We start from the raw sequence: 12,189 nt of genomic DNA, 5'->3' as shown, positions 1-12,189 counted from the left end.
TGAAGCCAGGACGAGGAACGTCACAGCGAGGGGAGCTGGGGTCTGGTCCCAGCGGGAGAGTCTTTGCTTGTCAGAGTACAGGGAGACAAGTGCGCAGCACCGGCTTCGTGGCCCAGGGCTCGGCTCCCGCTCCGCCCCCGCTCCGCCGTGGGGTGCCTTGCCTGCACTTCATCTTGGGAGCCGGTGTCGTGGTCAGACTGAACCCCGGTATCCGCAGGTCTCGCTGTGCCACTTGAGGGACGCCTTTCCACACGGGCTGCGCCGCCTGCCGCGGCCTCTGACCTCTCCCCTTAGAGCAGACTTGCTGCAGCACGCGTGGGCCCGCCTCTCCTGACCGGCCTCGGCGCCCTCTCTCTGCCTTTTAAAGATAGGAGTGCGTGCAGAAGTGCGGAGGCACATAGACCGTGTAGGGAGCAGGTGCCGTTTTCCCTGGCTTGTTACTGTGGACATCAGCTGGGCGCCGCAGTCTCCGGGGAGCTCACCGAGGCTGCAGCCGCGCAGGGCCGGGCGTGCGTGGAGGCCCCGGCAGGACGAGCCCCACGCTGGAGAAGCGCGGGGAGGATGGGGCTCAGTGCCTGACACGCATCTCGACACCAGCTGAGCGCTTCATGCTCAGGCGGCGTTTGGTTTACAAATGCGACTTGGGCCTGACCGGGCCATCACCAGGCCGGCAGAAGGGTCACCTGAGCTGGCACTTTCATGCGTGCCAAGCACCAGGGACTCCAAGGTTCCGGCAGCTCCGGCTGTTTGCCGGGTGAGGCCTGCAGGGCAGGGACCTGAGAGCAGGCCCTACCCACACTCCCCGGCGTCTGCCTCTGCCCACCCAGGGCCAGTGAGCTCTGTTTTACCGGGATTCGTGTGGCCGTGACTAATCTCCAGTCTGCTGCCACAGACTAAAGGAACCTCAGCAGCTCGCTCACTTCCCTGTTACGCATCCAGCATTCCCACAGGTCCCGGGGTGCTCTGAAACAGGGCTTCTTTTGTTTTTAAGTCCTTGTTTTTAAAATAATTTCTATTTGTATCGGGCAGAGGGCAGAGGCCGAGCCGGGGGAGCGGGGACAGCGGTGGCGGTGCAGGCCGTGGCCGTGCCGGGGGGAGCAGGGACAGTGGTGGCGGTGCAGGCCGTGGCCATGCCGGGGGAGCGGGGACAGCGGTGGCGGTGCAGGCAGAGGCCGTGCCGGGGGAGCGGGGACAGCGGTGGCGGTGCAGGCCGTGGCCGTGCCGGGGGAGCGGGGACAGCGGTGGCGGTGCAGGCAGAGGCCGTGCCGGGAGAGCGGGGACAGTGGTAGCGGTGCAGGCCGTGGCCGTGCTGGGGGAGCGGGCACAGCGGTGGCGGTGCAGGCCGTGGCCGTGCCCAAGGCAGCATGGAGCAGAGCAGCTTTCTCCCTGCGCCTGCTGTCCCTTGTCGCGGTTGTGCCCCTGAAAAGCAGCGTTGCCCTGCGAGCAGGGTGCCGGGGGGGTCCACAGTCTGTCCCCACGGGCTTCATAGACTTCTGAGCCTCTGCGTGGACAGGTCTCCCCCGGGCTGGGACCACCCTGCCCACCCCCGCAGCTTCTAGACACCAGAGCCTCGGGCAGCTACTGTGGGAGGGAGTGCGGGCGGGGGCAGGGGCGTGCATGACCCCTCGCTGCTGTGGGTGTCCTGGAACACCCGCACGCGTCACGTAGGAGCAGCTTCGAAACCACAGGACGTGCTTCGCGTCGAGAAAGCCTTGCAGGAACCGGCTGCAGCCTGTCCAGACAGAGTCTGGTTTAGGCGTTAAGATGGGGAGACCTCGGTGTGACAGCTCTGTCGGAGCAGCCCAGTCCTGCCACGACTGAAGCAAGCGCCAGCGTCCAGTGCCTGGCGGGGACCGCGCCCCTCACGGGAGAGCCCACGGCAGCCGACCGTCCCCAGCAGGCTGCAAGGAGCAAGCTCGCCTTGTTCCTGGCCTGAGAGGAGGGGAGGGCAGGCGACAACCGCCGCCATCGCCGACTCCAGCTCAGGGGCTCCGGCCGGCGGCGTGAGAGAGGAGCCAGCGTTGCGCCCCAGGGCAGCTGCGGGCCGGAGCGGGGCTCCATCCTGAAGGATTTCTCGGAAGACTCGGGACGGGAGCGGAAATGCGGCCTCACCGGTCCACAGTCAGAGGGGAGGGGTCCCGCAGGAGCAGACTGGGCCAGGCAGCAGGGGCAGAGGCAGGGGCGCTTCGGGAGGGCGGAGGGCGGAGGGCAGAGGAGGGACAGCGCTCCTGGGAGAGTCCCGCAGGAGAGCGAGGTCCCAGCTCGCCGCCTTCCCAACCCCTGTTTGTGTCTTCGGCCGGTGAGGTGACACCATGAGGGTATGCAGGGGCCGCCGTGCCACAGCCTCGGGCCTCACCTCATCGCTCACAAGGGATCTGAACTTGCGGGCTCACGTTCCCTCTCAGGTCCACATTCCACAGACTGTGAAGTCCTCTTGGACTTGATCTCCTCTGACTTTGAGAAAAAGCTTACGTCAGACGTTATTGTCTCCATTTTTCTAGATGAGGAAGCCAAAGCGTCTAGGAGTTCATAGTTCAAGCCACGCAGCTGGGAAGCAAAAAGGCCAAGTTGAAATCAGGGCTCCTTGAGCCCAGAGCCCACAGCCTGCCCCACAGAACACCACTTCCAGGAGCTCTGGCAGCCCACAGCCGCAGTTACAGGAAGCCAGGGCTTAGGCTCTGATTCAGACCCACCCCGCATCACCCCACATAACCCCGCATCACTCCCGTGTCACCCCACATCACCCCCGCATCAACCCGCATCACCCCTCGTCACCCCCGCATCACCCCACGTCACCCTGAATCACCCCCGCATCACCCCACATCACCCTGCATCACCCCCCGTCACCCCCACATCACCCCACATCACCCTGCATCACCCCACGTCACCCCGCATCACCCCCACATCACCCTGCATCACCCCCCGTCACCCCCACATCACCCCGCATCACCCTGCATCACCCCACGTCACCCCTGCATCACCCCGCGTCACCCCACATCACCCTGCATCACCCCCGCGTCACCCCACATCACCCTGCATCACCCCTGCGTCACCCGGCATCACCCCCGCGTCACCCCGCATCACCCCCGCGTCACCCCTGCATCACCCCCGCGTCACCCTGCATCACCCCTGTGTCACCCGGCATCACCCCCGTGTCACCCCCACATCACCCCACGTCACCCCTGCATCACCCCGCGTCACCCCACATCACCCCGCGTCACCCCCGTGTCACCCCGCATCATCCCCGCGTCACCCCTGCATCACCCCATGTCACCCCGCGTCATCCCCACGTCACCCCCGCGTCACCCCGTGTCACCCCACGTCACCCCCGCATCACCCCACATCATCCCCACGTCACCCCGCATCACCCCCCGTCACCCCCGCGTCACCCCGCATTCACCCTGTGTCACCCTGCGTCACCCCGCGTCACCCCACATCACCCCGCGTCACCCCACATCACCCCGTGTCACCCGCGCCCGCCGCTCCACCAGACTCTGTCAGCATCACCAGCGCACGAGAACCTGCCGCCCACTCCACCGGGTGATGATGTGCAGATGGGCGGTGCTGCTGCCCGAGCGGGCACGGCCCTCTCCCTCTCCTCTTGCCTGACCCCAGCTGCCCACCCGCTGCCGTCCCTCAGGCCTTGCACCGCACACCTGTGACCCTCTCAACCTCAGTGACCCTGGGCAGCGAGGCACTGACCGTGCGGGGTTGCACCCGTCAGGGGACTCCCTGGGCACTGCTGTGACAGCCGCACTCAGTGGGAGATCGTGCAGTGCCTTTGGGTACCCTGAGCACAGCCCTGCTGGGGTGGGGTGTGGCCGGGGCTCGGCCAGCAACGCGGGGCCGTGTCCAGTCCGTGACCCAGCTCACGAGGCGTTGAGGAGCACGCTGACGTACGCAGAGAACAGTGCCAGCTAAAACCTGCTTTTGTGGTGAGCACGTGTCCCGTGTGCGGACGAGGTGCCGCTTGCTTCCTTAGGCTGTCTGGAGCGGCGACGTGTGGAGGAGGGGCACCGGCGCGGGCTGAGTGACCTGACGGCGCGGCTCGTGTGGCCAGACTGCCTGTGACGCGGCTTCTCTGTCTTCCAGGTGCTGTTAAGCCAAGTGCACCGGCTGAGAGCCTTGGATCTGCTGGGAAGATTCCTGGACTTGGGCCCCTGGGCGGTGAGCCTGGTGCGTGCCATCGGCGTTGGCCTGCATTCCAGTCGTGAGCTTAGCTCGTGATCCAGAGCCGGGCACAGGCGCTTGCTCAGGACTGGGCTTCCTCTGGGCCGTCCGCCAGATCGTGAGACGCTGGGGCGGAACTCTAGGAGCCTGGGGCCCCCGGGGCCACGGGGTTGGGGGCGTTCATTTTCCCTTTCTTTTCTCCATCAGTGTTTGCAAGAAGGGGAGCATTGCTGGCATGCACTTTTTTGTTTGTTTTAAGATTTATTTGCTTGTTTGAAAGAGTTAGAGACAGAAAGAATCTTCCATCCGCTGGTTTACTCCCCAGATGGCCACAACAGCCAGGGCTGGGCCAGGGTCCCCTGTGTGGGTGCAGGGGCCCAAGTACCTGAGCCGTCTTCCACTGCTCTCCCAGGAGCATTAGCAGGGGGCTGGATCAGAAGTGGAGCAGCCGGGACCTGAACCGGTGCCCATGTGGGATGCTGGCGTCATGCGGACAGCGGCCCCCAGCATATCCCACCCACCGACGCCGGGGAACCGGGCCGGCGTGGCAGTTCTCCTGGGAGGCGTCTGAGTCCCACTCCCTGTGACCTTTCCCCTGATTCGGGCCGTCCTTCTGAAATGCTTCCCTGGCCGGGCGTCGTTCGCAGAGGGGAAAGGCTGCGCGAGGCAGAGAAGGGTGGCAGAACACAGGCCGACGTGGTCCGCCCTCGGATCCGCCGCAGGGGGCGGGGTGTGGGGAAGGCGGGAACAGCTGGACAGTGCGCGTGTCCTGGGTCTCGGGAGTTAAAGAGCTGTGCAATAATTGCATCGGGGTCACGTTCTTGTGACGGGGGTGCTGGGTGTAGGGGACACAGCTGATGTTCACAAGTGAAGCCACGCGACCGAGGTTTGCTTCACAGTCTGTGAGGTGCAGGGTGGGGGGTGGTGGCGGGCGCTGGGGCCAGGGCGCTCTCAGCCGAGTTGGGACGTGGCTGAGGGGCACGTGTGAGGCCCGTGGCTTTGTCTCTGCCTGTGCACGTTCAGTTCCCTCTGTATGGGCCAGCATTGAAGGATGAGAGCGAACCTGACACTGGGAAGCGTTACCCAGCCCCCGCACGCGGGCGCTTCTCCTGAGGCTGCGCGGCTCCCGGCTCCGCCCGCGGCCGGCAGCAGGTGGTCCACGTGGCAGAGCTTGCTGGTACTGGGGGGGGGGGGGGTGCTGCTAACGCTCCTGCAGGGTCTCCTTTCCAGGGCCTCATTGAAAGGGAATTTTTTTTAGTTTGAGAGGCAGAGAGACAGAGCTTCCATCTGATGGTTCACTGCCCAGCTGTCCACGGTTGCCCGGGCCGAAGCCACAGCTGGGAGCTCGGTCCAGCTCTCCCGCGTGGGCAGCAGGAGCCAGGATCCAGAGCTGGCCTCACACCCAAGCTCCCACTCCCTATGAAGTGAACTTTGTGAACTTGGGTTCTTTGAAGAATTCCCCTGTGCCGGGTGTGGACAGACCCTGGGTGGTGAGGTGTTGCAGGTCTGGACCTCGGCCCTCAGATGAGGACTTGAGCCCCCACCCAGCGATACGCAGTGCTCATTCCATACCAACTGTGGGCGTGAAAGGGCAGGGACGCTGACCCCGGTCATCCTGCCCTCCCCTCTTCGGGCTGCAGGGACCCCACTTACTGGCGGGAGTACTTTGGGGACATCGTCAGACTTCCCACAACTTTGAGATGGGGGCGTGGTGACAGTGGAAACAGTCTGCCCCACTGTGTGCACGCCCTGGCTCCTACCTCTCGCTCATCTCCCTGCCTCTGAGAGCAGACGAGAGACGCAGAAGCCCAGCCCCCGAGAGCCACGGGGAAGACCAGAGGCCCCTTGCCTCCTCGCCAGGACAGGCGCTTTCTCCCGAGGCTTCGGCCGCGTCAGCATCACTGTCAAGGGGCCAGACCTTGTATTGAGAGAGTAGCAGGGCCGTGTGAGGGCAAGGACCGTGGGTTCCGGGCACGGAGCACCCCGTTCTGGATGAGAATAGCTGCCCCTAGGCTGCCTGGCCTCTGAGACCAGTCGAGGTGGGAGTGCCTGGCAACTTAAAGGAACAAAGGTGGGGCCGGCGCTGTGGCGCAGTGGGTTAATGCCTTGGCCTGAGGCGCTGGCATCCCATATGGGCGCCGGTTTGAGACCCAGCTGCCCCACTTCCCATATGGCTCTCTGCTATGGTCTGGTAGAGCAGTGGAAGATGGCCCAAGTCCTTGGGCCCCTGTGCCCATGTGGAAGACCCTGAAGAAGCTCCTGGCTCCTGGCTTTGGATCTGCGCAGCTCTGGCTGTTGCGGCCAATTGAGGAGTGAACCAGCGGATGGAAGACCTCTCTCTCTCTCTCTCTGCCTTTCCCTCTCTCTCTGTGTAGCTCTGACTTTCAAATAAATAAACCTTAAAAAAAAAAAAAAGAAAAGATCAAAGGCAGAACTCCGGAGGGAGCCCCTCCCCGCCACCTGTGCAGGCAGCTCCTGGCAGGCAGGCAGGCAGGCAGGTGTGCAGCCTCGCTCGGCCGCACTCACCCCTCCCTCCCCGCAGGCCCTGTCGGTCGGCATCTTCCCCTACGTGCTGAAGCTGCTGCAGAGCTCGGCCCGGGAGCTGCGGCCTCTGCTCGTCTTCATCTGGGCCAAGATCCTGGCCGTGGACAGCGTGAGTACCCAGCCCCGTCTGTCCTCCACGTGCGTGTGACCCGGGCCCGTGCCTCTGTCAGCTTTGCTCTTTGAACCTGGGCTGCCCACCCCGATGGCGTGACTGCTGAGCTGCCCAGGGCTGCGGGAGGCCATGTGTGGGCTGGGCCAGGCCCTGGCAGGGGTGCGCTCGTCTCCCTGCATCTCCTGCCCTGCCGCACACCTGCACTTGCCCCGCTGCCCCTCGTCTGCCAAGACCGAGCGGGTCTCCTCCGCACCTGGCTGCCGAGCCCTGCCCGCTGCTCTGGCGTCGGTCCCCAACTCCTCACCCCTCCTGGGCCCCGCTCAGACAGCGTCCCTGGGCTCAGACGCTAAGCCAACACCTGTGGTGACTCTGGGGTCAGCCGCCCTGTCTCTGGTTCAGCAGGCCCACAGTCAGCTGGGGACATGGTCACAGATGGCGAAGCCCTCCACTGTGGGGCCGCACCCCGTCCTCAGCGGGGGCAGGCCGTGGGTGTGCAGGTGGAGGGCCATGCGATCCTGTCGGGGCTGTGCGTGTGCTGAACCTGAGCTGTGAAGGGCCTCGTCGGGTGTGGACGGCAGACGGGAGCTGGGGCGGAGGGTCAGGGGATGTGGAGGTGGCTGGAGCGGGCACGGGTGCAAAAGCCCCAGGGTTGGTCCCGGCAGGGCCCACAGCTCAGGGAGCCGGGTGTCCGAGTGGCGGGCGTGTGGTTCCAGGAGGAGACTCTGGGCTTTCCTTCGGCTGCGGCAGTGGCTGGGTAGCTTCCAACAAGGAAACGAAGGACTGAGCTGCGCTTTCCCAGTGTGGGCTGGCCTGGTGTCCAGCAGGTTATATGGACAGGTGGAGGGAGAGCGTCCCCAGGAGGGTGGACTGGATGGGCTGGGATACAGCAGCACAGAGCCACAGGGTGGGCGCCCGATAGCTGTGGGGGAGGTCATGGCCTGGTGAGACCCCACTAGCACGCTGCAGGGGCCACCAGGAGGCGCTGGTGCCGTGGCCTGTGGCGTAGGACAGGCTGCCTGGGAGGACCAGAGACGGAAAAAGGTTCAGAGGCCAGGGAGGGCTCCAGAGGGCCCCTCTGTGGGGGCAGTGGAAGAGAGAACAGATGGGCAAGGGGCTGTGTCCAGAACAGAGAAGGTTCCAGAATCGGGGGGGTGTTACTCTATCTCAGAGGGGCCTGTGTGCCTGGCAGTCTATGCTCAGGTGCACGTGTGCAGAGATGGGGTCGCACACGTGTGTGCAAAGGTGGGGTCGCGCACGTGTGCAGAGATGGGGTCGCGCACGTGTGTGCAGAGGTGGGGTCGCACACGTGTGCAGAGGTGGGGTCACGCATGTGTGTGCAGAGGTGGGGTCGCGCACGTGTGCAGAGATGGGGTCGCGCACGTGTGTGCAGAGGTGGGGTCGCGCATGTGTGTGCAGAGGTGGGGTCGCGCACGTGTGCAGAGATGGGGTCGCGCACGTGTGTGCAGAGGTGGGGTCGCGCACGTGTGCAGAGATGGGGTCGCGCACGTGTGTGCAGAGGTGGGGTCGCGCACGTGTGCAGAGATGGGGTCGCGCACGTGTGTGCAGAGGTGGGGTCGCGCACGTGTGCAGAGATGGGGTCGCGCACATGTGTGCAGAGGTGGGGTCGCGCACGTGTGCAGAGATGGGGTCGCGCACGTGTGTGCAGAGGTGGGGTCGCACACATGTGCAGAGGTGGGGTCGCGCATGTGTGTGCAGAGGTGGGGTCGTGCACATGTATGCAGAGATGGGGTCGCACACGTGTGCAGAGGTGGGGTCGTGCATGTGTGCAGAGATGGGGCCATGCGTGTGTGTGCACATGGGGTCACGCCAGCTGGCAGGGGACAGGAAGGGGGCCAGGCCCTGGTCAGCCGCTCAAGGGTGAGCTCATTCCAGAACAGACTGAGCCCTGTCTGCGGTCCGGAGGGAGGAGCCAGCGGGGAGAGGCAGACTGCACACCAGGCCTCAGCCTGCCCGCTGTGTGCACATGCGTGTGTGTGTGCACACCTGTGGAGTGCCCTGTGGCCAGGGCTTTTGCGTGGAGTCTTTCGCTCCTCGGCCGGCCTGGTGCAGTGAACCCTGGGTGGGCGGCGTCCGAGGCTTGGTCTGGAGTTGTGCCGGCAGGAAGGCGGGGTCAGCCGAGTCAGAGCTTGGGAGCGGGCGCTCCCTCCCCTGGGAAGTAGGCGGGACGAGGGCGTGAAGGACTTAAAGCCGAGCTGTCTCTGCCTGCTTTTCTGTCCCACCCCCAAGACCTGCCTGTCGTCCTGTGACGCGGCCCCCAGCCCGTGCCCAGCCCACAGGCCTTGTTCCGCAGCCTCACTGACCCTTAGCCCCAGGTGCTGGCCAGCCTGGACAGCACCGAATACATCAGTAGGCACTCTGGCCAGGCCTGTCTCATCCAACAGTCCGCGCTCTGTGGTGCAATGGCCAGAGCTGGGCCGATCCGAAGCCAGGAGCCAGGAGCTTCTTCCGGGTCTCCCATGTGGGTGCAGCAGCCCAAGGACTTGGGCCATCCTCCACTGCTTTCCCAGGCCACAGCCGAGAGCTGGATCAGAAGTGGAGCAGCCGGGACCCAAAACGGTGCCCGTGTGGGATTCCAGCACTGCCGGCAGCGGCTTTCCCCGCTACGCCACAGCGCCGGCCTCTCCTGGTCTTCCTGAGGCTGGGAACCGACTGCCGCCTTCTCTCAGCTCATCTAAGGATGACCTTGACCCTTGACCCCTGTTCAGCCTCGCCAGTAGTGAGCATGGCTGCTGTGCTCTGCAGTGATGACCAGAATATTGTGCACCCCAGCAGAGCCTCCGCTTGCTGTCCACTCAGTCGCCGCTGATGCACAATGACCGCCTGGAAAGACTGGCCAGAACCCCGGCACTGGGGTTGAAAGGCCGAGCCCCCTGACTCACATCAGCCTCGCCGGCCCTGTCACTGCCCGCGTTGTCATTGGCCTCCCTGACCCCGGGTCCCTGCCTCCAGCAGCTGTCACAAGGGTCGGAACCTGCGTGGAAATGGCTCCGTGGCCTGCAGAGAGCCGGGTCCTGGGGGAAGAAAGGGGCCGATCTCATGCCGCTTGCTCCGCCAGTTTCTTGCTAAACAGAAATGGTTCCTTTCGGTCATTCCTGTCGACCTCCGCAGGTTCACTGAGGATCCAGGCTCATAAACGGGGCACTTCTCAGAGGGCTCAGGAAGTCTGTCTCTCTGCTGCTCCAGTCTCTCGGTCATCTGACTGTGGACAAGGCGTGTGATGCACACGGCCACGGAGCACAGGCCAGGGGGAAGGAGGGAGAGGCCACTCACAGAGCCTGCCCTGAGCCCCAGCCCCGCCCTCAGGGGTGCTGTGCGCGAGTGGGTGAGGCTGTGAGTGTCGTCCTTGTCTCCCTGTCCCCTCCGTCCCAGGAGGGGCTCTCTCTGGAAGTGACGCCTGCACTGCAGGGCCTCTCAATGACTTGCAGCTGAGCTCAGCCTCAGACCCATGGTCCCTTTCATTTCCCAGGGCCTGTTGATTTCTAGAGCCAGGGGGTCAGGGCTGGGCCGTGGGTGCCATGCTGTGGCCCAGAGGGTCAGGGCTGGGCCGTGGGTGCCCATGCTACAGCCCAGGGGGTCAGGGTTGGGCCGTGGGTGCCCGTGCTGCGGCCCAGGGGGTCAGGGCTGGGCCGTGGGTGCCCGTGCTGCGGCCCAGGGGGTCAGGGCTGGGCCGTGGGTGCCCGTGCTGCAGTGCCCTCCAGATGGTGCCTGCTCTGGGCGACCAGGCTGAAGGAGGGCCTCCCCGCGGGTCAGTTCCTCGGACGGCGGGCTCACCGTGTAGCGTCTCACGTGCGCCTGCTGCGCACCTCGCAGCCCCTCCCGTGTGCAGGTCTGCTGGAACGAGGAGCGCCCTGTTCCCTCCGGGGCCCGCGTTCAAGGGAGCCGGTCCCACGGGCCTCTCCGGGGGTCGCTCCCTGTGCCGCCCGACCCCGTGCCGACTCTCCGCTGGGCCCTGTTCTTAGAGTGTCAGCAAGAGGAGCCGCACCACGCGGGCCTCCCTGTACTGGCTCCTCTCACTCAGCATGAGCACTTGGAATTCATTCATGCTTCTCAGAAGTTGCTGAATGACATCCGATTGTGTGTGGACGTGGCTTTCTTACCCCTTCTTGTGGTCGTGTGCGCTGGGTTATTTCCAGCTGTGGGCTATTTGTAAATAAAGCTGTGAGGATACTCGTGGCCGAGTGTGTTTGGGGCACAGGCCTGCGCTCCTGGGGGGCCCCCGGGACCGCACAGTGAGCTGTGGGTCAGTCTTTGTGGGAACCGGGGGTGTCTGCGCAGCCGGGCCCTTCTGTGTCCCTCCGCAGCGTGCCGGACGCCAGCTCCCCTGTACCCTGCCGTCATTTTAGGCTCCTGTGGACGTGCAGGGGTCTGAATCTGCTTTTCTGCGGCAGCTGACAAAGCCCAGCGTCCTTCCAGGGATTGCTGGCTGCTCCGACTTCTGTAGCAGCGTGTCTGCTCAAGCCTTTGACCTGTTTTTCTTTGCTTCTCTGTGTTGTGTGTGGGTGGGTGGGTGTGTGTGGGTGGGGGTGGAGGTGTGAGTGTGTGGGTGGGGGTGTGGGTATGGGTGGGTGGGGGTGGAGGTGTGGGTGTGTGTGGGTATGGGTGGGTGGGGGTGGAGGTGGAGGGGTGGGGGGTGGAGGTGTGGGGGGGTGTGGGTATGGGTGGGTGGGGTGGGGGGGTGTGGGTATGTGTGGGTGTGGGTATGGGTGTGTGGGGGTGCAGGTGTGGGGGGAGGTGGGTGTGTGGGTGGGTGGAGGTGGAGATGTGGGTATGGGTGGGTGGGGGTGAGTGTGTGGGTGTGGGTATGGGTGAGTGGGTATGTGTGGGTGTGTGTATTTAGAGATTATTTGAAAGGCAGAGCGAGTGACAGAGGGCTCTCCCATCTACTTACTCACTCTCCAAATGCCGGCAGCAGCGGGGCCTGGGCCAGGCTGAAGGGAGGGGTCAGGAGTCCCACCCAGGTCTTCCACGTGGGCGGCAGGGACCCAGATCCTTGCTATCACTGCTGCCTCCCAGGGTGCGTTAGCAGGAAGCTGCTGGGAAGTGGAGCAGGTGGGACTCAGCGCAGCCCGTGGGTCTTGCAAGCAACGCTTAAGCCGCTGCACCCCCCCCCCCCCCGCCACGTCTGCGTTTGCCTTGAGAGTTCTGCCCACGTCGCCCTGCGAGCTGCCATCAGGCGATGTTTCAAATCTTTCCCCAGACTGCGGCTGTTTTCATTGTAATGAAGTCTGATTTTAGTTTGTTCTTCGTGAACTGGGCTTTAGGTCGTCAGTAAGAATTCTCTGCGTAATCTGAGGCCACAGACGTTTTCTCCTGGGTTCCTGGTTGAGGTCTTGGCAGGAGCC

The 12,189-nt window shown here is 64.5% G+C and overlaps 1 protein-coding gene across 2 annotated transcripts in view; it reads left to right on the top strand.

Annotated features, from left to right (window-relative positions):
- The window catches only part of RPTOR (regulatory associated protein of MTOR complex 1), a 342,586-nt gene that overhangs the window by 263,091 nt on the left and 67,306 nt on the right, over nucleotides 1-12,189 (top strand). For both annotated transcript variants that reach the window (XM_070060172.2, XM_070060173.2), the window contains 2 exons: nucleotides 4,093-4,176; nucleotides 6,713-6,823. In XM_070060172.2, the coding sequence (XP_069916273.1) occupies nucleotides 4,093-4,176; nucleotides 6,713-6,823 (195 nt within the window). The remainder of the gene's footprint in view (nucleotides 1-4,092; nucleotides 4,177-6,712; nucleotides 6,824-12,189) is intronic.

Source organism: Oryctolagus cuniculus, chromosome 17 (assembly GCF_051225735.1).
Source record: "Oryctolagus cuniculus isolate XC-2025 breed Fujian yellow rabbit chromosome 17, ASM5122573v1, whole genome shotgun sequence".
Classification (NCBI taxonomy): domain Eukaryota; kingdom Metazoa; phylum Chordata; class Mammalia; order Lagomorpha; family Leporidae; genus Oryctolagus; species Oryctolagus cuniculus.
Note: the sequence above shows the minus strand (reverse complement) of the source record. Positions and strands in the feature narration are given on the sequence as shown.